Genomic DNA, 26,539 nt, shown 5'->3' with positions numbered 1-26,539 from the left:
AAATAGATAGTTAGCACAACGTTCACATGCAATGTTAGATGCCACCCTCAGATACTCTGCAAAGTTCAAATTCTGCATACGTCCTCTTTATAACCCAACGGAGTGCAGTGCCGGGATTGACGTTGTTTGGATAAGCCTTTCAACATCAAACAATGATCTTCGCGTCACAGCCCCTTCACTCTGATTGGTCCTCTGGTCTGCTGCGAGTCTGGTCTGATATTTCGAGAACCGGGCACTCTGGTTAATATTCAAAGTTTAACTCAAACTTTATAATTCGTTATACTTTCAGAGATATAGATAAGTGAATTGTTACATACATTGATGTGTTTACTGATGTTAAAACTGCCAGCACATTGCAAATGTACAAGCGCTGTATGGTGAAATTAGACCTACAATAGTGCTAGTAATAAATACCTTAGCATAACCGCCCTCAATTAAAACCCACTGTCAGGAACGTTACAAAAACTTGACAATGTTTCGATGTTTGATTCAAACTAATGTCTAATACTTTTAGATGTCTACTAATATGTACATAAGATCCTAAATTACATAGTTAACGATTTTGTGGATTTGGTTTTCCTGGGGCTTCAACATAATTCTAGTCCCATATATCACCACAGCAAAAGAGCATTTATTTTCAAAGAGCTGATTTCCAATACTTTCACTCCTCATTTAATTACACGTTGTACACTATTAAATAATACTCCAGGTAACATACCAGAGTTTCACTTGACAGGGGGCAAAGGGGATGTAGTGGAGGCTTGGTGTTGTTCAGGGCTCAGGACCGGCCCAGAACAGCCAAACTCCCTCAACCCCCTTACCCCATGCGAAACTCCAAAAAGGATAGGACACCCCCTCATTTCCCTGAACAGTCAACCTCCTTCATCCTCAAGACCAGTTAACCTCCCTTCCCCATCCAGACAAGCTAACCTTCTGCACCTCACCCCACAGACCAGCTAACCTCCCTTACCTCACTCCCCAGACCAGCTAACCTCCCTCACCCCCAAGACTTGTCAACCCCCCCCCCCCCCCTTTCCCTCCTCCAGAGCTGACCAAATGAAGAGACAGAGATCCAGAGAAGAGAGCACCATTAGTGAGGTGGAGGGGCTCTATGATTAATACATGACTGTGAAGAAGACCTTGGCTCTAGCTCTCTCGCCGTCTATGTCTCTCTTGCTGTATCTTTGTCTCTCTCTTTCTACCCATATCTCTCTTTCTGTGTGTCTATCCGTTTCTACCTTTCTCTCTCCCTCTCCTGCTGGGGGAGGGGTCAGAGAGGAGCAGCCAGCCAGTCCCAAATGAGGACACTGTCAGCCAATAGAGAATGCAAAGTGTTCCGTGTTGCATGTTTGGACGTCGCCGCCATCTTTGCAGGTACACGCCCTTTCCAGCCGGACCAGTCCAAATATGGGAACTTAAATCCCATGACTCCTGCCTTAATATCTTCTTAATATCTTCCAATCACAGATTTGATTTCTAAAAACTGCCAGATACTCATGACAACGTAAGCTAAAAGCACATCTTATTTGGTTAAGGGGTTACTGGGCGTAAATTGATAAATCTATCGTCATTATCGTCATCCATCTGAAAGATGTCACAGTCCGTTTCGGACTCTCGATTGCCTCACTGCACCACTGAGCACTTTCCATAGAAATGTATGGGGCCGCCATCTTTAAAGAGCTCATTGGCTTGGTTTAGTTATCATATGTCTATATATGTAAAAATCAAGGCCCAGTTTCAAAATAAAAGCCCCTGAAAAACAAGCCCCAGTTTCTAAATAAAAGCCCCCAGATACATTTGCTGAACCACACTCCCTTTGAAGCTAATTGATCAATATCTTGCATACGAAATAAGCTATCAACAACCATTTTTTATAACCGTGGTCCAGTAATGATCCACCAAATTTGGTAGTGATTGGTAATCCAAAGTCAATCCAATTTATGGTGCGAGGGGCGTGGCTTGAAATGTGATGTTTTTAACATTGACTATAGCACCACCATTTGGCCAATTGGGCTCATAATCGTACTGATCTGCACAATTTTATGTCTGTACGATACATTTGCACAAACACCCTGATGAACAGATTCTCATGAACAGTTCCCCAGAACTTACACTAGTAGTACAGACCATGCTACCAGACATAAGCTTCTGGGTCCTGATATAAATACTGCTTCACTCCATACAGGTGTTTCAGATGGTTCTGAAGCTAAAAGGCCAAAACAGGAAAACTGAATTAACCTTTAGGAGACCTCCCCACCAAAGACGGTTCACATCAGCTCCAATTAAAAAGGCCCTTAACCACACTAAGCAGCCAGTGTGTGTGTGTGTTTCCGTGTGTGTAAACACAGCTGGAAAACACACTAATAAGAATTCCAGGGGTGAGATATTAAATTTGTTATTCTGTATGAGATTGCAGCTATGCACTGGGCTCCCATGGGGTGTTACCATGGAGCATTACCATGGGATGTTACCATGGAGTTTTACCACGGAGTGTTACCATGAGGTGTTACTATGGCTCGTTACCAGGGAGCATTACCATAGGCCATTACTGTGGGACCTTACCAGAGACTGTCACCATCCGGCATTACCATGGAGCTTTACTATTGGGCAAACCTGATTCCTTGCTAACACCTTAAAACGGTTTATTGGGATTGGGATAGACAGTAACAGGAAACGTGAGGGAGAGAGAGGGGAGTAAGACATGCAGGAAATTGTCTGGCCCAGATTCAAAAGCCTCAGTCCATGTTGTCCCCGCACTTGACCAGTGAGCCACCAGGGCACCCCAGTCCTCCACCATCCCCCGCCATGAAAGGACTTATAGCAGCCCTGACCCATCACCTGGCTACACCCCCCTCACCTGAACAGAACTTTCACCTGGCTACACATGCTTGATGAGGTTTAGTATATAGTAGATGTAAGGCTGGGTGTCAAACCTGGACGGTCTCAACTTGATGGCTCTCACACCCCATTCAAGATGTGGTCTGATTGGTTGTTCTTGTGTACAAAGGGAATTGTAATGCATTGTTCTTTGGATTCTTCATCTCCTGAGACCTTCTCCTCAGTTCTCCCTTGTCCTACTGTCCTACTCCTTGCTCACCTCTTGCTTTCTCTCTGATTTACAATGATCACGGTAGAGTGGGTAAGATTTAAAGCCTTCATTTTGTAACATGTTTGCCTTGTAATTGATTTTATTCATTTGCAATGTTATTAAATGCGTATTTCATTTAACCGTACTTTGACCATTCTTGCTCTGCTTTAACCCATATTGTCAAATACCTGGAATTCTATTGGTATTGGCATTATTTGGTTCATGCTAATACACTGTTCAGTTTCCCATCTTCCTTTAAACCATAGGGGAATTTGTTTTGGTTGCTTGGCCAATATTTAACCTCCTACATAGAGTTATCAAGAGTAAGGAGTTGGGGGGGTATGCATATCTGTATGCACACACATTCTGATGCAATTATGTGAACAAATGAACACGCACACACTCTCACACACACACACTCAGCCAGGGCAGCCCAGGGCTGGTCACAGAAGGCATTAGGACATCACTTACTTTGGAGGACCACGGCTGCAGGCAGTTGGCATAGCAACGGACGAGGAAAGCCATTTCCAGATCAGAGAGGGGGATAAGTTTCCCTATTCAGTACCCAGAGAACAGAGAAAAGGAGAGGAGAAGGCAGGGATTTCCCCAGGGTTTGTCCTCTGTGGGGTTAAGAGTGGATGGGAGGGTGAGGGGAGAGCAGAGGGGTGTTGTCGGGGGTTGCCCTGACGATGGTAAATATTCAGCACTGGTCCTCAAACGTTGGTTACTGCCGTTCATTCAGACTGTCAGCTGGCAGGCAAGCGCTAGAGGGAACCTTGAGAAGACGTGTCAGAAATGACCCTTCACCACACTCTTGTTCTTTCTCTCTTTCCCTCGCTCCGCAACAAGGATTAGCTGTAGAACCGCAGAGGAACGGCTCTATCCAACTATCATCTCCAAGACGACGAGATGGAACACCCAGAGAACAGGAAGTAGCAAACTCATGGCCACAGTCTATGAGGCAGCAGCCCAAAGAAGAAGTTCTGAAGAAGCTCAAGTTCAGCCGAGGGCAGAGTGACGACTGGGCCCGGTGGAACTAGTCCAGGTACACTCTGGGACCAGTCACCAAAAAATACTTCCCCATGCAAAAAGTCCTCAAAAAAACAGCAGAAAACTATTATAATCCTCTTTGGGATATCATAAGTCACTAATGTTTTCTTCTTCTTCTCCTATATTTTCATCATTCACGTCCGAAAGGGTCCTTCCTGCAGAGCTGAGTATGTACTGGTGACGGAACCGGTAGTCAGGGAGAATAGATCTCAGCACAGTTTCTTTTCAGCCTGCTTTGTCCTCAACTACCTAGAGTCCTGCTTACTGCAACTCTCTCTCTTTCTCACACTTTTACTCTCTGCCCCTCTATCTGTTTGATCTCTACAGTGCCACAGAGGAGTGTGTGTGGCGCATGCCTGTGCTTGTCCATCTAAGGGGGCAGTGTGGTTGCTCTTGTCCCCCAGCTCAGAGTGCACTTCCCTGGCTTGCGATCACTCCTGCTCCCCCCTCCTCCTCTGGAGAACAAGCAGCGAACTGGAGGTTGCGATGCGTAGAGCCAGCCACCAATAAGAAGCCAGCAAGCAAGGCAGGGAGGGAGGGAGGGGAGCCCAGCTGAAAAAGAATGACATCACCTGTGCAGTGAGAGGGATGGGAGGGAGGAGGGAGGGAGTTCTGGGGGAAACTGCATTAGATTGATTGTCTGCCTCCCAGCCTGAGCTACAGAGATGCAAAGATGGAAAGGAGAGAAAAAGAGAATGAGGGAAAGGAAAAGAGTAAGAGGCAAAGAGAAAGAGGAAGAGAAAAAGAAAAATTGAGTTACATGCAGAGAGAAAAGGAGGAGTTAGAGAGCAAAAGAGAGAAACAGAAAGAGAGAAAGCGAAAGAGCGATGGAGAGGAAAGCGCATCTTTATTGATCAGACTCGAACATAACACTCTGTGTATCCAGTCAGTCACCCCCCAATCCCCCGCCCTTGTCCCCACCTCCGTTCAAACAAATGCATAAACAACAATGGAAAATAAGAAATCACAAACTGTGTGCAACAAACACGATGTTTCAGCATGCTGGGATATATGCAAATTCTCCTTTGACAGAATTTTTTAAGGTTTGCTTTGTCCAGATGTTACTGGCTGCCTGGGACCAGAAGCTATGTATAGGATCATACCCAGCTCTATTATAACACCCTCAACACTAAAATGACCTGACACCTGTACACTGAATAGAGTCAGAATACAGACCATAGTGACAGTCACCCTCAGCAGCTCTTACAGACAGAGACACAGAAATAATAGGGGGATGCCAGTATGTGATACTAACAGTATATAGAAAGCAGAGCTCTCCCCCCCCCCCTTTCTCTCTGTGCCAGGCTTAATCTCCTCTCTCATATACACATAACACTCCTATAAAAAGCTAGGTTCCATGTGCCTGCTTCCGATTGGCTGAGGAGTAAAAGGATGATGTCACCCCTATCACACACAGGGAGCGCAGAGTGAAGGGAGCATGGGGGGAGTGGGAGGGAAGAGGAGAGACAGGGAGGGAGGGGAGAGGGGCACAGAAAAGAGGATAGTAAAGGGGAAATGGGATTCAGCAGCCCACTACTTAACAATGGTGCAGGAGAGAAGAGAAAGAGAAGGACCGAGAGATCCAGAAAGAGACAGATGCAGAAAGCTATGAACCCCGCAGAGGGTCCTCCAATACTCCCTGACACCCCAACCCCCCACCAAAGCACTCCCCCATGGATGGACTTACGTTTTATGGACTGATTTAGATGCTGAATGTGTGTGTATGCATGTGTAAGGCTGGGTGTCACCCTGCCCCCACCTCTCATATGCTAAAATCTGGAGTTGCTGGATGGAGTCTCTGCTGGATGGGTCTCACACCTCATTGTGTAACTTCCTGGCGCATTGCTAGTCATATGTTGATAAGGGTCAAGATGTGGGCTGATTGGTTGTTCTTGTGTATAAAGGGAATTGTGAAGCATTGTGGATTCTTCATCTCCTGAGACCTTCTCCTCAGCTCTGGCTTGTCCTACTCCCCCTTCCTCACCTCTTGCTTTCTATCTCTAGTTTACAATAGTCATGGAAGCGTAGGTAAGCGTTAACCTTCATTTTGTAACACGTTTGCTTGTACTTGATTTCATTAATTTGCAATGTTATTAAATGTATATTTCCTTTTAACCCATTTTACTTACTCTGACCATTCTTGCTCTGATAAAACCCATAGTCAAATAACTGGAATATCCATTGGTATTGACATCATTTAGTTAATGTTGATATGCTGCTCAGTTTCCCCTCTTTCTTTAAACCATAGGGGAATACGTTTTGGTTGTTCAGCAAATATTAAACCCCCGACACATGTTTGCGAACATGAATAATACAGTTTCCTTGACATGAACTGTTCCTTTTTTGCAAATAATAACACACCCCCGGCAACATAGAGACAGCCACAACAACACGTACTGAACGTCATACAGGATGCACATCCTGTGACAAAGAGAGAGAGGACAGAAAGAGAAAAAGAGAGTGTATGTAGGTGCAAGTAAGAGAGGACCCACTGGAAGGTGTCTATGAGTCTCACATCCCAGTTATACATGGCCACATGAGCCCTGGGAGAAAGATAGAACCAGGGAGAGTCATGACCTGGGAGAGAGATAGAACCAGGGAGAGTCATGACCTTGGAGAGAGATAGAACCAGGGAGAGTCATGACCTGGGAGAGAGATAGAACCAGGGAGAATCATGACCTGGGAGAGGGATAGAACCAGGGAGAGTCATGACCTGGGAGAGAGATAGAACCAGGGAGAGTCATGACCTGGGAGAGAGATAGAACCAGGGAGAATCATGACCTGGTTGTACACACACACAGTGCAACCGTGTGGGTTTCTTTTATGTGGCTCATTGTACCAGCAGTGTAACAGTGGAGAGACGGAATCACTATAATGGGGAGTCACGCCTCAATACTTTCCCAACAATAACACACACAGTCACACACACACATTACTGCCTGTGTGTAGAGCAAACCCCTACATATGTGTGCATGGGAGAGGCAACTTCACTCACACCTAATTGGTTGCAGGGTAATTAACGCACGTGCCACAGTATAAATCTGCTGTGCCCCAGTACAATGTAAAGTTTGAGTTTTAACAATTTACTTTATTAGTCATTGAATTCATTTAGATTGATAATCCTAGAAAAAATAAACGCAGTCTCCCAATCAACACTTGTAAAATCAAAGCAGTCAAACCAAAAACATAAACCGATGCCCCCAGAATTCCATTACAGCGCGCTCTTCTGAGCTTGCAAACGAGCCACTGCAGTGCAGACACAGAAGTCCAGCTGTCGAGCTCGCCACAAAAGTCAGAATTGAGGTAGGCTAAGAAATCATTACAAAACGAAATAAAGTTTCGAAATGATAGGCCTACCGATGATCTTATTTTGACTAAAACATAAAAACAATATTACACGAAGCTCAAAAAACTGTATTTGCACTCAAATGAATGCAACAACAACAAAACGCATTAACTATTAATGTCCCTGCCAAATCTGATATCAAACTTGCATCCCTGAGCTGTTGTATAGTGGGTTAAGCAAGGGGAGTTTCTATTGCCGAGTAGTGCATTGTGCGCAGCAAGCTTGGAAGAAAAAAAAGGGATATATTAATAGGGGCTTGTGCCCCAGTAGAGCTTTATGTCTAACAACGTCCCTTCCCCCCGTCCACTCTTCCCTCCAGAGTATGTGAGAGAGAGTTGAGGGATAAGTAAGGTCAAGGGGAAAAGAGTACATAGGGTGGGACACAGGAAGGAAGGATCAGGGGGACGGAGGAGGGGAGGAACATGGAGGGAAAGAGGGAGGGGGAAGGAAGACGCAAGAAGGGGAGGAGAAAAGAGCACAGTTCACAATGGTCATTTGGGCACAAAAGAGGAAACAACTATTGCTTAAGCAGCAGCAACAGCTGGAGCATATGCAATAGCAGAGTTTGTGACAGTACACTACACAATACTACATTACACAATACAGTAATAATCAATACAATAATAAAGTAAACAATAATATACAATCCTAACCTAAACTATGCATTACTATACAGTTCACGATACAAAAAAACAAAACTGTTTTAGTTTTGGTTTGTAAAAAAAAGGCCTCAAATTAAGGACATTTTGGGGGACCATTCAAACTATGACTATGGACTATAGTTGGAGGTGTACTACACTATATACTCTGGGGATGGGGGAGTGTAATTAAGAGGTTAATCCCCCATCTTTGAGTCCCTCCCACCAACCTTCACCTCTACTGACCATTCTCTCCCGCCCAACCCCAACCCCCCCCCCCATCACCCTCCATTATCCTCAGTAAGTGCACCTCCTCCAACCTCTATCTCCTCCTCCGTTCTCTCTCTCTCTAGAGTAGTCTAAAGGCAGAGGAAAGTACTCAGAAAAGGTCATCAACGGTGGCTAAGGGGCACGGAAAGTGGGGGGGGAGAGGAGTTCAAGTTTAGTGCCATTGGCTACGAGTACAGGTACATTTGATTTAGTTGGTCTTGCTCCTCCTGACAATCCCTAGCAGCCTATCAAACCAACCAACCAACCCAAAAAATAATATAATAATAATTTAGTATGAATAAGTCCTAACCTTTATCAGCTCATATTCTCATCAAAAATATACAATATACGACAATATAATGAACATTTTCGATTCGATTTTTTAAAATAATACTGAATCATTTATCTAACAACAGAGAATGATCTAAGCTAAGAATAACAACAAAGAACCTAACAATAGGTACATGTAAGTAAAGTGACTTGTACTGACAGTTGGGTGAGATAAAGTTTGAACGCAGTGCAACGGGTCTAGCTGGAGGAAGGGAGGTTATAGGTCGGGGGCGGTCATCCAGTGTGGGGGGAATGTAATTCAGGGAAGTGACAGGGATGAGGGGTGGGGTTTATTCTGGTAAGAGGGCAGATGTCCAAGGGGAGGATGAGCCAGGTGATATGGTGGCTGGTATAGTCCGGACAGGGGTGGCACATGGACACACCATGTATGTGCACCGCCTGGGGAAAAAGCTGACGTGGAACCTGTTAGTTCTTGTCATGAATGCCATATGGACTCTTTCAACGGCAGGGGTGAAACACATAACACCCAGGGTGGGAAGGTGTGTGTGTGTGTGGTGTGTGGGGCTCTGCTGCAGTGTGTGTGATGTAGAAGTCGCTGATGGCTAGTAGCCCTACACCTTCTGCACTGCTTTCACAGTCCTCCATAAAGCCTTCTTGCCCTGGGCAGTGGTATTGCCATACCACAATGCGATGCCGCCTGTCAGGGCACTTTTGATGATGCTGAGGTAAAAGTTCACAAGAGTCTGTGCTCAGGCCCCATCTCCACAGGCACCTCAGAAAGTGTAGGTGCTGTTGTGCCTTGTTCAGAATGGCTTCGGTGTAGTTGGTCCAGGTGAGGCAATCCAAGATTTGCATCCCCAGGAATGTGAAGCAGGTGATTCTCTCTGCCTACTCACCCTGGATGGACCCTCAAACTTGATGATGTGGTTGCTCATGGGTGTATAGCGAGCCCAAGGCAGTTATCAGAGTTATTGTATCCTCACCACGTATGGGCCATCTATAAGGAAGTCCAGGATTCATTTGGATATGGAGCTGCCCAGACCCTGTTCTCCCATCTTTGAGACCAGTTTGGTGGGAAGAGTGGTGTTGAAGGCCAGGGCTCTAGACTGCAACCAAATGGTCAAATTTTGAGAAAATATTTGGAGACCATGCAAGTACTTTTTACAACTACTTGCACATGTTGGACCTGCAAATGTGACTTTTTATTTTTTTATGTTGAAAAATAAGGAGGGAGCAAGTCTGCCAGAGTTGGCTAACGTGTGTGAGGGGGGAGGGTCCGTGAGTGTTTACTCAAATGTGTGGGTAATGTCATCTACACTTGTGTGTCACTTGGGTGTCTCACAAAGGGAGTGATTGACGGCTCATATTAACCTATATCTAAATACTGCATTAAAGTTAAGAATATAATGATGAAGTTTAATTGGTTTTGTAACGTTGGATAGAACAATGGACCGGTCACTGTATCAGCTCACAGCAGGCACATACTACTGTGCAATTAGCAAACATTTTGTAAAGAAATTAATACATATTGCGCCACAACAGTTATTTGAACAAATGCTCCTGTAAGGAGTTGGAAAGATGGGAGGTCGACAAATGTCTCCCTTTTGGAACGCAAATTGCGCCCATAAATGTTCCGCCTGTGCCCCTCAAATTTTCAGTTAGGGGCTGCAGTGCTCCAAGTAGAAAGGTTTTGTATGGAGCCCTGGAAGGCAGAGCTGAAGTATATGAATAGCATCCTGGCATAGGTAGCCCTTTTGTCCAGATACTACAGAATAATTAACTCGTCCACTGACATGTTTGCTCTGTAGGAAATCTGGTGTGAGTATGGTATGACTGTGTTGTTGTGTACCATAACTAACTTCTCCAGACACTTCATGACAACTGGAGTGCCACAGATGGTAGTCACTTAGACTGGCCCCCCTGGTTTTCTTGGGTACTGGCACTATCGTAGTCATCTTGAAGCACTTGGGAACAGCCCACTGTGTCAGTGAGGGGTTGAAGATGTCTGTGAAGACAGGAGCCAGCTGTGTAGAGCAGCTTTTGATGACTCTAGGGCAGGGGTCACCAACACGGTGCCCGCGGGCACCAGGTCGCCCCCCAAAGGACCACATGAGTCGCCAGCAGGCCTGTTCTAAAAATAGCACAACTCACCAGTGAGCTACGTCTAATAAAAATGTATTCTGTTGCTATTCTTTTTTTTTTATCACACTTGCATTTATATAGATTTGAAAATGACAATATCTTAAAAATTCATTAAAAAATTCATTTTATTGATAAAAGTAAAAACCAGTATTGAGCACATGACCAAACTTCAGCGTTCGTGGAGAGAGCTGGCGGGCGCAGCGAAAATGGGGAGCTGAATGTGGTTTCTTACCCCCAAAACATGGCAGAAAAAATTAAGAAAACTTATCATTTTCACAGTGAATGGGAGGAATAGTTATTTTTTACTTCTGTGAAAGAAAGCTACGTGTGTCTCATTCGCGGGGCAAATGTGGCGACAGCAAAGCGGCACAATGTGGAAAGACACTTCACTACGTGTCACAAAAGCTACCATGCTAACTACCAATCAGGTAGCGAGCTGCGGGCATAAAAAGCAATATAGTTCATGATTTGTTAAAAGGGTTTGTCAGTGGCTAGTGAAAATGGGAAATTTTTTCTATGATATCTGAAAAGTGATCATCTGAATTTTCATTTTAACAATTGGTGAGATTAATAGAAATAAAGTGTTGAATATTGATATGATCTGTTTCCCACCTTGTTACGTCATTGTTGATAATTATTGTGAGAAATCATTAACGTAATCAGTGTCTTCACATGGATGAGTAACATTAATCATTAATAATACTATATAACTAAAGGTAAACTGAGCAAATTTGTTATTTCAGAATCTCAGAGTGTATCAAACTGGTAGCCCTTCGTTTGACTCAGTACCCATGATGTATCTCTCAGTTTCAAAAAGGTTGGTGACCCCTGCTCTAGGGGTATTCTATCTGGACCAGGAGCCTTGTGAGCGTTTAATTTACTTAATGTCCGGCAGACCTCAGATTAGAATAATTGGAGATTTGTTGGCTCAGGCCGTTTGGTGCTGGCCTCACTTTGTAGTTTGTGATGGTCTGCAGGCCCTGCCACTTTCTCTTGCACACAAAATGCAAAACGGAACAGACAAGCAGCAGACGTTTTGCAGACTGACAGGAAGATGGCGACCGCAAGCAGGAAGTTGGATACCGCATGCCGTTGACTAGCAGCCTGGTTTCATGGTTGCATATGCAACAGAGCAGACACTTTCAGCAAGCGTGCACTAGTTTCTGTCCTCGTTGCATTTGTATCATTGCTTAACAGCTGAAAAACAACCCTGCGTGACTAAAACATTTACAAAGATAAATGGATGAAAATGAAAGGATGACGTTAGATAGATGCGGGGTGAAAGGATGAGGGTGAGATAGTGGGGGTAGATGGATGAGGGTGAGAGTGAGTGCGATGTAAATATAGTTATGGATGTTGAGACAACAAGCAAGAGTGATGAGACGGCTTTAATCGTCCATTAAGATATCTCCACTGGCCACTGCTCTGCACTGAGGCTCATGTAAAATTAACGAGCCGCGCAATAGAATGGAAAGACCAGTTAGTAGAGCTCTGTAATATCTATTATGCAAGGGAGGGATGAGAGACAGAGAAAAAAACAGATGGAGGAAAAAAGAGTGTGTGTGGCTTTCTGTGGTCTTTTGCATCATCATTGCCATCATCTTCATAATCATTGTCGTCATCTTCATAATCATTGTCACCACCACCATCATCATCATCATCATCCTCCTCCCAGAAGAGCATATTATGTTGCTGGATCAATAAGAGTCTGTTACAACAGAGACTAGGTCATCATTTAGCCTTCATCATCTTTCTCTCCTTCCGTGTAGACTCTCTCTCTCTCTTTCCCTCTCGATACATTACTCTGTTGTCTCTCTGCTGAAACCAAAACTGCTGTCTGGTGTTTTTCCTCAGTCACTTACATGTGTACTTGCTGTCTCCGCAGACAGACAGACAGACATCCAACCTACCTGTCAGCTGGCCAAACAGCCAGGAAGTCCACCAGCTAGTCAAACGCCAGCCAGCTATAAACCAGTGAAATAGCCATCTAATCAACCAACCAAAAGTCAGCCAGTCAAGCAGTCAGCCAGGGCTGACAAACAGACAGTCATTGAGTCATCCACTGATTAAGTCACCCAGTTAAACAGACAGACAGACAGCCAAACTGTCAGCCAGGTCAGTCATCACAGGAGTTCAGATGACTTGCGCTCACCTAATCTCATCTCAAACAAAAGCATGTGCCTGCATCTCAGTGACTTGACACACACCAAGGTGAAGGATAGAAAGTGTAAGAGTAAGAGAGAGAAAGTAAGAGACAAATATAGAGAGAGAAAGAGTAAGAAAGACAGAGAGAGGAGAGTCATGGTAAGTGAGGAGACCAGATCAGTGTTGACAGTGACAGTAGTGAGGGTGTGTGGTTTGGACAGCAGGGATCACGTAGCTAGGAGACCAGAGAAACTATCGACCTTCCACAGGATCAGAGTCCAGTCTACCATGCCATACATACACAAGGGTGTGTGTGTGTGTGTGTGTGTGTGTGTACCAACTTGGGCCAGAGTGATAACTGCGAACTGGTAACTGTGGCACGCTGATGCTTGAGGGATTCTATCAACACAGGGGAAACTCCCCCTCTAACACACATACATGCACAAACACACACTTGCTCACACACACTCTACTATTGATAAAGTCTGACTAAAGAGCTTTTGACAGAGCTCCCTCAGAGGTCAAGATGACTGTTTAATTAGCATATATTATTACACTGTGGTGAATTAGTGGTATAATTTGATCTGAAGTGACTCCATGCACACCATTGAGAACAAAGCAGAGGGAGGGTGAGAGATACAGAGAAAAAGATAGGCATAGAAAGTCCTGACTGTCATAAGTTTTGCCTCCAGTTCAGGAGTTGTGTTCTCTTCAAGGTCTCTCAGTACCCAGACACACAACGCTACACGGCTAACTTAGCACCTTGGAGTTAGCGTGTTGCTACCGTGTGACTGCTTGTTAGCCAGAGGTTCTTACCGTATGGCAGCCCAGGTCCTGGCCATCCGTGATGAGCTCCCGTTCTCCCCGGGAGTTGACCCTGCGGAAGTGGCGCCGGGACCGTCTCTTGGACGTTTCTCTCTGCAGGGCGCCATCGTCCCCCTCTCCACCATTTTCCACCTGGAACACACCATCGCCACACGCCTCAGAACACACACTCCATCTCACCGAACTCTCACTAGAACTCGGGCTTCGAGAGTCTGGGTTCCGATCGCCAAATTCTACATTTGGGTTCTGTGGTTCCACGTTCTGACCAGGCTCTTCTGAGTTTGGATTGGCTGTGTCTGAGGTGTCCTGGTTGAACATCCAATACTTCCAAAGCATGGAGAGCCTGTGCCAACGCAGGGTGCTCATCGTCACAGCATCCAGAACACACCAGTGAACACCGGGCGAAAGATGGCACGGACAGACAGAACAACAGACGGCGAGGTTGTGTTTGCGTCAGAGCTGGGGTTCTAGAATGCGCATCCTCTCAGAATACTGTGCAGAGCCCGAGTCATGTGGCTCCTACAGCAGTACCTCAGGGCTAACACAAAGAGGCCCCACTTCCTGCAGGAAACCGTAAATACACAAATATCCTCTCCAGTCTCACACTGCATATTCCGGCCATAGTATTTATCCCTGCGCCGCCCTCTAGTCCTCTTTTGACTCCAGAGCAATGTTTTGTTTCCTCGTTACCTAACTTTAGCGTAACACAGACAACATAATATCTAAACTGCTAAGCATAAGTGTCAACTTGTAAAATGTAAGAGAGACAAATTAACTTCAGAAAGAGGAAAAACATGATTGTTTAGGTGTCGCAGTAATAAACATTTTCCGATTCAGGCTGTTACAGGAATAAGATTTGTGTTTGTTGTGTAAGCCCTAAACCTACTGTGTGTGCTTGTGTCTCTCTCTCCCTATAATCTTGGTGGATCATCCAGTCCCAACCAGTGGATCCTCAGCAGCTGAGACATCATGTGTGAACACTGACTTCCTGGAACTTGAACACTAGGCCTATTGAACACTGGCTAGCTATACTCACAAAGGTTCAGAAAAACACCAACTGGTTCGCTGATTAGTTGACTGGCTTGCAGACTGGTTAACTAGATTACTGCTGGCTTGCTTGCTTGTTGACCAGATTTCAGTAAGGAGGAGATAAGGGGAGAAAATAGTGACATATACAACAAGTTTATGTAATTTCCCCTCCTCCCTCTCCCTCCCTCCCCACCTCCCTCCGCCCTCCCCACCTCCTTTTTTCCACCCCTTCCCTTCACTGCCCTACAAGCCCTCCTCCTCGGCCCTCTATACCTCCCTCCTTCTCCTCCTCCCATCTCTTTGCCCCTCCCCTTCTCGGTCCTCTCTCCTCCCCCTTACCGTCTCTGAAAATCAGTCCCTCAATCTATTCACAGTGCCTGCTTTCATTTCCCTGACTTCCTCATCTTCCTTCTTTTCATCATATTCCTGCTCCTCCTCCATCTCCCCTGGGATGATAACCAGGAGAGTACCCAGCCAAGCCACAGGCACTCCTAACCTAATAGAGACCACCATTTCCTGCTCTGTCTCCCTCTCACCATCACTCCTCTTCTCTCTCTCTAGCTTCTTCTTTCTCTCTGTCTCTCTCTCTCTCTCCCCCTCTTTACCTGTCTCTCTCTATGACACGTACAAGTGGCATAATAACACTTGCTTTACAATGATACAACACACACACACACACACATTGAGGGGTTTACGGATGCTATGACATCATTGGACCAAGAGATATAATTGGAGTAGAAAGTCTATCTATCTTCAGATTATCGTGTTATTATATAATATGATCATGTTATGTAGGTGACGTCGTAGGGCCACAATTCAGTTTTCTAACATCTAGGGGGAGGGGTGGGTAGAGAAAGGGAGAGGGCGAGAAGTCTTTACTACTCACCACAATCATTTCTGATGGCTCTAAAGTGATGCATTCACAGCCTCTTCTGCCTCCAAGCTGCTTCCCAAAGCTGTAGAGAACACACATACAGGTTAAGACAGTGGGACCACACAGTCCTGCAAAATTCTGCCCTACAGGTACTCATGTGGACATAACTAATCTAAACTGAGGCTGTCTTTAGGTAGTCTGAGTAGCACTTTAGCTAGTCTGTCCATAAATAGTCTCAGTTGCATCTTAATAATAAACTAGTGCACACTGCCCATGATGCAGTTGGTGATTAAGATGTTGGGAAGACACACAAACACAGATTCCTGAAACTAAGGATAGTGCACAGTAGTGCATGATGTTGCCTAGTTTATTTGGTGGCACACACACACAGATTTCTGGAATTGTAGATTGTGCAATGCCCATACCTGTGAGGCAGGTGGTGATTATAATGTTGGTTAGTTTAACTGGACTTTGTGCACATTTGCAATGTGCGGGTTGATTTTTTCATCACGCAAAATCACACATCACGCAAACACATTAATTCATGTAACACAATTCAATAATCTATACTGAAATAAAGTACACATAAAGTGACAGAAGACAAATTCCAAACAAATATACACTTAACTTCATATTTAAGTAAGCAACGCCACTAGGCCAGTTTCAAAATAAAAGCCCAGAACAATTATTTTGTTTGCCCATTTGGAAATGGATATGGATTTGCAGCACCCCCTTTTGACCAATTTCAATATATTTTTACAAACTTGGTACAACAAATCCACAAACTTGGTAATGTTTGGATGAACTGTCACTGATTTATAGGCAAATTTGCCCCAGGTCCGTGCACATGTTTAAATTGATGGCACCACCAATAGTCAAAATCGTTTCACACTCATGATTCAACATTGTTATGCAACATATACTGCGAGTTTGGAATGATTGGACTGACGGGGCTCCTCATTCATCAACAACTTCAAAAATAATGCTGTATACTGCTGACAATAGTTATCTCTACACTACGGTTTGAGATATGAGTTGTTGTAGTAGACTAACCAGAGGCTGAACAGAGACCGGTTCGAGATCAGAGAACAGGATTAACTTGAACAGCTGCAGAGGCCCCAGGTTATAAAGTGTTAAGAATAAAGGGCCACAAACATACATACTGACAGACAGACATACAGGAAAGCCACACAGACAGATACACAGACAGGCATACTGACAGACAAACACACACACACAACTTGGTACAGAGGTAAAGGAAAACAGAAGTATGTGTGTGTGTGTGTTTAGATGAGATTGACTTTATTGTCCCAAAGGAAATTTGTCTTGGACACATACAGAAGAACCTATCTGCTGTTAAAATACACATAATATAGTGCATATTGTACACAGGCTGTTACCCATTCACATGCACACACAAGAGTTCACCTACAGTACTTGCACAGACTGCCAGTGTAGGTGTCTTGAATGACATGTGGTGTGTGTGTGTATACACGTAATCAGACTGTGCTCTGCTAGTCTATTGGTCAGGCTTAAACACTTCTCTGAGTCAGTGCTGAGTACAGTTATATACAATAACAAAGGCCACAGGTTGTTAGCATCCCTAACGAAGCTAGGGCAGGCTGTGACACACCCTGTTGGACCAAACACTCAAACAGCACCCGGTGAAAGACATCTAGCATGAAACAGAGAAGTGAAAATGCATGATGAGCTAAACTTGCTTCACACAATGCTTCTACTTTGCTACACTCCTACTTTGAGCTATTTAGTTAAAAGATCAAAATGAAGATACTGAAGGTAAAAAGTTTCTCTCTCGTACAGATAAAACTCTGGGGCAGATAACCTCTGGTTCAGCCATTCATGTTGGACCAACCTATCATCACAATGTAAAGGGAATTCCTACAAAATCCACCAAACAAGTCAGTTTCCTGGAAAATACACACACACACACAGCTTGTGGAGATTTCAAAGCCATCCACACAAACAAAGCCTGCCTTTAACACACCACCAGGATATCCAACACATCCACCACTCCATATCACATGGGTCAACTCCATATGTCCCCTAAACTCAACTCCCTATATCACCACCACAGATCAACTCGACAAATCACCTTGGCAAATCACTTTCACATATCAACTTCCACGACAGAAGCACCGGATGTATATGGAGCAGACACTGACCAGAACCAAAACCAGAACTAGGACTCCTCTTCTCTTTCTTGATGGAAACCAGATCCAGCATATCCACCAGTCCAAGTCTACTAGTGTGTTTAATCCAGCGGTATATGTGTGTGTGTGTGTGTGTGTGTGCTAAATCCAGGCCTATCCAGGTTTCTACCTCTGTACAGACAAGGAGAAGTGGTTTGTTCTGACTCTAGGCTCTTTTTAAAGGAGTGAGTTCTCTCCCGCCTTAGTCTGTGTGCCTGGTGGCTCTGGGCTGGTGTGTGTGTTCATTTCCTGCCTGGATGTGCTTTTAGAGCTCTAGCAGCTCAGGAACACATGGCCAGTCACTGTTCTGCTAAGAGTTCCGCATTCCAGGCACACGCATACACACACCCACACACACTCCACCCCCTGACCCATGCCCTCCCCTCCCCCACCCGGTCAGCCTCACTCCCAGCTAACTCCAGGCTGTGACCCCCTGTTGAGCTGCCCCAAGCTCTCCTCAGCCTCCCTCCTCGCCCATCAACCCCCCCACATCACCCTGCTATGTCTGTCCATCAACAACTGATTCCCAAAGGAACGCACACAGGCAGCACACTCTACCCAGCAAGGACACACACACAGCTGCCAACTGCTAGTCAGATCTTGTTGTGCTCCAACCTTCTCTCTGTGTGTGTGTGTATTGAAGAACGTGTTTTGTCCGTCTTCATTAACAAAGTGACTAAGTTCAGGTGAGTTCTGGATTTTAAATATCTATTAGTATTATCTATCTGCAAATTGGGAGAGAAAACCAGACCTCTGACAACACAACACTAGACGAGTTTCAATCATGTCTCTCTCTGCACTGAAGGCCAGAGGACAGTGTTTGTAGTGAACAGGCAAAAACAAAATAACAAACAGCCAATAGCTGTTTGTTATTATAGGCAGGAGCATACTACATCATAGAACTGTGACTGTCATCAGAATACAGTACATTACAGTAGGAACACATATGAATGGATAATAAGACTGAATATTGAACAGATGATAAGGTAATAGCTGATCGTGATTAACATGAGCATATAGGAATTTTCTTCCAGTGTACGTACCAGCATCGGGCCAGGTACATGTGCTCCTTCACAAACACTGAACCGGTCAGTAGGATGTACCAGCAGGTGGAGATACTCTCAGGGCTGAAACACAGAGGACACAGTTACACACAAACACGTAACACACACACACAAAAACTGTTTCCTGGCTAAGTACTCACTAGAAGAGGACACGGTTAGCTTCATGCCTCTCGTACCTGGCGGAGGTGCACATCAACCTGAAACAACAACAGGACCTATTCACACGCTGTCAAGAGCTAGCACACACATTCACAATATTTTTTTCTTCTTCTCTCAAACACATACATGCAATCCGTACCGGTCCTAGCACATTTGGCAACCTAGGCAAAATGTATTTATCAGCGCAAATCTGGGTGCCGCCCCCCCCAACCCACCCCCCCCAACCACATGGACATATGACATGACTCGGTTGGCGCCCTCTGCTGGTAGTGCCGGAGGGTTAATTAATGGATGCACTTGGGAAAATGCCGGCCCCCTCTTCATGCCGCCAGGCGGCTGCTTATGACGCCAATAGGAAGGACTGGCCCTGCATGCAATGAGTGGCTGTGTTTGTCAGCTCTATGGTATGTGGAATAGGTGTCACTCACACACACACACACCCACACACCATCTTGACAGGTGGTTTGTTGATTTCCCCCCGCTGCATGCCAAGACCTGCCAGTAAGAATGGGCTGATTCCTAATTCCTCTGAACTGGCTTCCTTCACTCGTCTCTGTCTCCATTCCTTCATCTAGCCAACCATGTGGGTAGGAAAGGATTCATCTAGCTTAACATGTAGGGTTAGAAATAGGATTCAAACATAATATTCAATGGCTGAGCTGATTCCATGACAGATTTTTAGACCAGGGAGTGACAGAGGGAGGAGGCAGGAGAGGTATGGAGGGCTTGAAGAATAGACAGAACAACAAAGACAGATGGATGGAACAAGGGATTGATGGATGGAGGGACCGATAGGTGGAACAAGAGATGGATGGATGATAGAGGGATGGATGAAGAGTTAGACGGATATGCTGACCTGAGTTGGTGCTCTCGGAGGTGAGACAGAACATCCATGTGGTAAAGGTGTCCATAGATGATGTGGAGATCCTGAAACACACAACCAAACAGGTTAGGACTGGAGGCGGGGGTGATACACACATGCTCAGATCGAGGCCAGGGTAGTCTAGTCTACCCAGCAGGTCTCTGGTTTGTTCACCAGAAATTTCAACAAAACAAACATGGCAGGATTAGAAGGGATTAGCACATTAAACAAGATAGACTGTAGACCAGCATAGCTCATGTGCTACACACACACACACACACACACACACACATTCATATCGTTCCTCTCTCTCAGTCTGAGTGGTGTGCTAAACTATTAAGAGATTAAGATCTTGGTTAATGTGGAAACAGAACTGCCACCCACAAACATTTTGATTAATAAAGAGGAAGTTCTGTCCATCAACCCATGCACTCACAAACACATATTTCACAAACACACACACACACGCTTAAAATAGAACACAATCTCAGACAGCTGTTGCTGTGCCTTGCAGGATGATGGCTAGCAAAAGTCATGTGACTTGTTCATAGTAACCATATGGTGGAGCAGGACAGGACACAAAGGGCTTTGAGATGCTGCCCACTGTGGCCACAGCTAGCTTTAACAGGTGGAAGGCATGCTTAGGTGGCACACACAGACACACAAACACAACAACAACATACCCGACAGAAGACTGTGCAGTGTTTCCCACAGATTAGAAATCTAATTGTGGCGGGGGGGGGGGGGGGGGGGGGGGGGGGGGGGTCGTAATAATTGCTTCGTTAATAATTCGTTACACAGTTAATTTGTTAATAATTTGTTACATTAAATATTAATCCAAAATGATTCACACCTTCACAAATTAACAACAACTAACATATCATTTCTGCATTATGCATGTAGCAACGCTAGTGCTAAACAACTATTTAACTGGTCGGCTCCATGACGCCGAGTAAGTAGCTAGCTCCTGAGACTTCTCACCAAAAGAACGAAGGGGAAACTTCCGAGTACTGTAACTCGCTCTGGATAAGAGCGTCTGCTAAATGACTAAATGTAAATGTGAGTAAGGTACCTAGCGAAAAGTAGCCTCAACTTTCCTCGACTTTTAGCTACGGCACTAATGCTGAAGGCTCGCTGATATGGCTGTCGGTCTTACTAGAACGGCATATGTATGCATTGTTGCTAACGTGTGCTGACGTTGTGACTGTGTGCATATGTGGGAAAGATGCATGAGTGACAGAGAGACGGAGGGAGAGCAGGGGAAAGGAAATGCAGCTGAACGAATACGCTGCGTGTTTTAACCTAAATAGCGATAATAAAAACATGTTTTACGAAACGCAATGTGTGGCGGCCGGTGTTGATTCTGTGGCGCACCGCCACAAATTAGTCTATGTGTGGGAAACACTGCTGTGTGTGAGTGTGAGTGCTTGTGTGTGTAATTGTATGACAATCTCAGTGAGAGTGGGAGAGGTAGAGAGAGGTAGAAGGAGAGAGACAGAGGAAAAGAGAGATAACCTTTAGAGGACAAAATAATTTACACTAATTAATTATTCAGTGCAGGTGTTTCAACCACACCCATCGTTCACAGCTGCATTAAACCCAACACACATAGTAGGGGTGGGAATATTTTGGTACCATAAAAAAAAAAAACGTGAATCGATAGCAGACTGATTCGCCATTCAAATGTGAATTGCTTTTTCCCACACCCTAACACATAGCCATATTTCTTGGCTCCAACACACCTGATTCAAATGCATGTTCGTTACCAGGCTAGCTACTTGTAGTCTATGCATGGAAGAGTCATATTCACAACCGAGTAATCTCTATTGAAGTAAATTGATTGTTCAGGTGGATCCCTTGCATGTTGCGCAAATTCATTTCAGTAACCTAAGCCAGGACACATCGCCACAGATGTTAGGCATGATTTGAAATTTCCTTCCAGGACTACGAGTAAGCTATTCTTTACAGCAGCAACCCAGTCGTCCCGTTTTTATAGGAAATGTACAAGACAATATGACCACCCTTACAAAAAAGAAGTATACTTCAAGTTTGTTTTGTAAGTATACTTAGTACTATTATAAGTAGTAAAAAAGTATTAGTATAAAATTATAAGTAAAAAGTACTATTATTAAGTTACTTAAAGTATACTACATTTACATTTACATTTAGTCATTTAGCAGACGCTCTTATCCAGAGCGACTTACAGTAAGTACAAGGACATTCCCCCCGAGGCAAGCAGGGTGAAGTGCCCAAGGACACAACGTCATTTGGCACAGCGGGGAATCGATCTGGCAACCTTTTGATTACTAGCCCGCCTCCCTCACCGCTCAGCCATCTGGCTCAGCCTTACTAGCAGTGTACTTATTTGTATACTATTTTTGTACTAAGTAAACTGAATTGGCCCACTTTTTAGGTCATTTAGTACACTTTAAGGTTTACTTTTGAATACTGTAAAGTAACCTGTGTAGTGCACTTTCAGTTCATGAAGTATACTTCCTAAAGACCCTCAAAGTATACTTTGCAATACAAGTACCTCAAGAAGTATGCTTATTAAATTTAATTTTACTATGACTTATTAATAAAGTAAAATGTTTAGGAGCCCCTCAAACGCCTCATGTCTTGCGTCACATGGCGAGAACGGGGGCCCTCACAAAGTTACACTGCAGATTCAGAAAGAAGCTACTTACTACACAGGCATTGACGTTTTAGGAATCCAGCTATTCACATGAAACGTAACAGTCATTTAACTCATGGTTACAATGGTAAAGCACAACAATGACAATTACCACGCAACAAAACACTACATTCTAAGCAGACACATTTAAAAAACAAAATTCATCAAGTTACATTTGTATTTTGAACAAACGGCAAACTTATCAGCAAATTTTAACACTATTTACCGCCTTGCATCATGGGAATTGACCAGCCAATGAGCCACGCTATCTTCATTTTTTCACGTCGTTATTTTGTTCTTCAGTCAGTTTGACAGTAGGTATGACCTTCAAATTCTCAAGTAGCTTTTTCGTTTTTTTCCATTAATACTCCAATTGATAATTATTAGTATAAGAGTATATCCCAACACAAGCTCTTCTCCTGCCTGGCCCCCCAATGGTGGAACCAGCTCCCCACCTCCATCAGGGACACTGACTGTCTCCCCACCTTCAAGAAAAGGCTCAAGACGCACTTGTTCCGGGAGTACAACGGCACTTAGGAATGCTTGGCTGGACCTGTTGTTAGTTTCCTCCAGGATCACAATGACTCTTATTAAGTGAAATGTTGCTCTTGTAGGTTAGTTATAATAAAGTTAAGTCTTGTACTCGCTGTGAAATATTTTACTATTGATTGTTCTTCTACAGGTACAGTCCTGCACTTTTTTGTGGTTCATGTTGTTTTAATTTGTAACTTGTATAACTGCATGCTCTTATGGGTCTTCCCTTTTGGCACTTGTTTAGTTTTTTCACAATGTTGTGATGTTCATGTTTTGGCTGCTTGCAATGTTTGGGACTACCTCGTTGTTATGATCAGTGACCTGTGCTCTTTTGTAAAGCTCTCTCTTGGAAGTCGCTTTGGATAAAAGCGTCTGCTAAATGCATAAATGTAAATGTATAGGGCTTCAGAATGTTTTGGCAGTAATTAAGGTTACAGCTTCAGTACCAAAAAAAGATTCAATGTGCAATGCATAATAGATTTTCATAGACATGAATAATTAGAATGAGATAGATCTAAAAAATGTAACCTGTAATGTACTTAAAACATATTTTGACTGTTTTTGCTGTACAATAATAGAAAATGTACAAGTATACTTCTTAAGAGTATATCAAAAGTGAACTAAAAGTGTACTATCCATATTTTAGTATACTTATAGTATAGTTTAACTTCCTTTTTGTAAGGTCATTCATAAACTCAACAGTTGATGTGTAGCAGAGGCTTACTTCCAACCTAATGCTCTTGAGTTTGAATCTCCATTCAGCCTGTTGTGGTTGGTCAAACATGAAATAATTTTGCTATCTGGTTGTCCAACTCTTGATCTTCTACAATGTACATTTTTATAATATTTTGCCATTTTGCGGAGGAACCTGCATCGCTGCTAGCAGTTATATTTATTATTATTGTTGTAAGGGTTAACAGCTTACTGAATGCCTTCGATTGTCGCTTCCGTTTTCTCTGTCTATCCAGACTAGAGTTCAGGCAGGTGATTTAGTCTCTGAAAGTTAACAAACCTAGGTTGGTCTTCTTCGTCTTCCATGGATACTGCGTATAACCTACCTAGCGTTGCAGGCTTGTGGGATGCCCGAATTACAGCAATATGGGGATTTTGTTGTTGTTGCCATTTCTGCTAGAAGGCTTAGGCGGTATGAGAAAAGCCTTAGGCGGGCCGCCTTAGCCTTTTCACTGCAGGAAAAGCCCTGCAGAGTAGACAGGAAGACCTAGAGTGTCAACCTGCTTGAGGTCCCCACTTACTGGCCCTCCCATTTACACAAACTGAATGCACAATCAAATCGGGCAGCTTTACTATGTGCACCAGGAATGCATGATGTTTACACGTGCATGTCTATGTGTTTGAATGTGTTTCTGGGTCTGCGTGTATGTGTGCATGTTTGAATGTATTTTTCTGTGTGTGTATATGTTTGAATGTGCCTCTGTGTTTGTGAGTTTCAAGGACCGGTTTTTATTTTGCGGCACTAATCCAAGAGGGGGGGCCTTGCTCTCACCCGTCAATGCTGCTGACCTCTGACCTTCAACCTCCAGGGGTGGCACAGCCAGGCCTGACCCCCCAGCTGGCTCTGTGAGTGTGTGAGAGTGGGAGAGAGCCTGCGTGAGTGTGAAAGTGCTGCGGGAAACCCTGGAGTGTGTGTGTGAGCAACGTGACAAGTACCATGTTGCTACCACCGTCTGGCTAGACTGCGCGTATGACCCAGTAGCTAAAACGCTAACGCACACGCCCACACACACGCAGTACAGAACGAGGGTTCTTACAGAGAGAGCATTGTGAAGACTACTACAACACTGCTATTGACTGCAATACCGACATTCTGGTACCTCAGTCTATCTACACTCAAAACGCTGTGTGTGTGTGTTCTATCAAACCTCTGTGTCAACAGCATTAAATAACACTTCTAAAAGCCTGTCTCTCTAGCTCACTCCCTCACACAGACACACCACAGCCATTCATTTCTGTCTTTCAGATGTAGACAGCAGGGTCTTTATAGCTCCCTACCGAACACACACACGCACATACAGTGCTATGCTGTACTGTAGGGTGAGAATGAAGCTGGGAGTTAACCCAGTGAACATACAGTCAGAAAATGGTTTACTGGCTGGTGGTCACGACAACCTGCGACTGACTGCTGGCTGGCTGACCGGCCAAGGCTTGACAATTATCCATTTTTTTTAGACTATGCATGACCATACTACTTGCCAGTGTCGGTCCTTGCTATAGGCGACATAGGTAGCCGCCTAGGGTGGCGTCAATTTCCCAAGTGCATCCAATTAAATTAACCCTCCCGCTGTCCTCGAGTTTAAAATGCACTACAAGCAGAGGGCGCCAACCGTGGCACGTCATATGTCTGTGTTGTGGTTGGTGCCCTCAGCTGGCACACATTTGTCGTGCCGTTGACTTGGTGGGGGGAGGGGGGGGGGGGGGTTAGGCTAGGACCGGCATTGCTACTCGCACATGTTGAAAAATGAGGAGGGAGTGAGTCTGCCAGAGTTGGCCAACGTGTGTGTGGGGGGTGGGTCTGTTGTGTGGGTAACGTCTATATTGTACCGGTCAGAGTAAGTGATTCTTTTTGGAGTAACTTCCAGATCAAGGGGAAACAGATTGCAATATGAAGTGGATATATTCAAAATATTCAAATCAACAAGGAAGGGGATATATTAATAATTAAAGCAAAGCATATACTACACTACAGTTTAGTAGTACTAGTAGAGGGTAATGTTTTAACTGCTTCAGTGATTAAAGCAAAGCAAATCAATTCGTAATTGGTTGTTAAGGCGTCATGTTCAGATGTCAGGTGGGTGTCGGGTGGCTGAGCGGTTAGGGAATCGGGCTAGTAATCAGAAGGTTGCCAGTTCGATTCACAGTCGTACCAAAATGACGTTGTGTCCTTGGAATGTCCCTGTACTTACTGTAAGTTGCTCTGGATAAGAGCGTCTGCTAAATGACTAAATGTAAATGTAATGTCTCATTATATAATATACGATTCCGTATTAAAGTAGGCAATGTCAAGTTTCCAGCACATACCCACTTACTGGAGCTAAATACGTACTGTTGGAGTGTAGCTGGCTAGTAGTCTGTTGTCATGGTCTAGCTAACGCTATGTTAGATGTGAGATAATATTTGCTAAACTGGATTTTAAATTATTACTTACTCATATGATTAACTACTGCTAATATTATCATACTAGTAGTAGTGGCTAGATAGTCAGTTGACAACTAGATAGTCAGTTGACAACATTACGTTAGCTTCTGTACCTACCTGGCCTCTAGCTCTATCTAGCTTAACTTTACCGCGGTTAGAGCTAGTTCAGTTTGTTGGTAATAGTA

At 44.3% G+C, this 26,539-nt stretch overlaps 1 protein-coding gene across 5 annotated transcripts in view; it reads right to left on the bottom strand.

Moving 5' to 3' along the window:
- Nucleotides 1-26,539, bottom strand: part of rapgef6 (Rap guanine nucleotide exchange factor (GEF) 6) — a 78,720-nt gene that overhangs the window by 40,555 nt on the left and 11,626 nt on the right. For 3 of the 5 annotated variants that reach the window (XM_047043345.1, XM_047043348.1, XM_047043346.1), the window contains exons 2-6: nucleotides 19,988-20,058; nucleotides 19,113-19,169; nucleotides 18,952-19,035; nucleotides 15,711-15,780; nucleotides 13,787-13,927 (exon numbers count right to left, since the gene is read on the bottom strand). In XM_047043345.1, coding sequence (XP_046899301.1) covers nucleotides 13,787-13,927; nucleotides 15,711-15,780; nucleotides 18,952-19,035; nucleotides 19,113-19,169; nucleotides 19,988-20,058 — 423 coding nt within the window. Of the gene's footprint in view, nucleotides 1-13,786; nucleotides 13,928-14,831; nucleotides 14,918-15,710; nucleotides 15,781-17,881; nucleotides 18,230-18,951; nucleotides 19,036-19,112; nucleotides 19,170-19,987; nucleotides 20,059-26,539 lie in introns of those variants that run through there. The other 2 variants (XM_047043349.1, XM_047043350.1) reach the window with 2 other exon arrangements.

This window comes from Hypomesus transpacificus, chromosome 20, assembly GCF_021917145.1.
Source record: "Hypomesus transpacificus isolate Combined female chromosome 20, fHypTra1, whole genome shotgun sequence".
Classification (NCBI taxonomy): Eukaryota; Metazoa; Chordata; class Actinopteri; order Osmeriformes; family Osmeridae; genus Hypomesus; species Hypomesus transpacificus.
The sequence above is the reverse complement of the archived record's forward strand: the minus strand, read 5'-3'. Positions and strand labels throughout refer to the sequence as shown.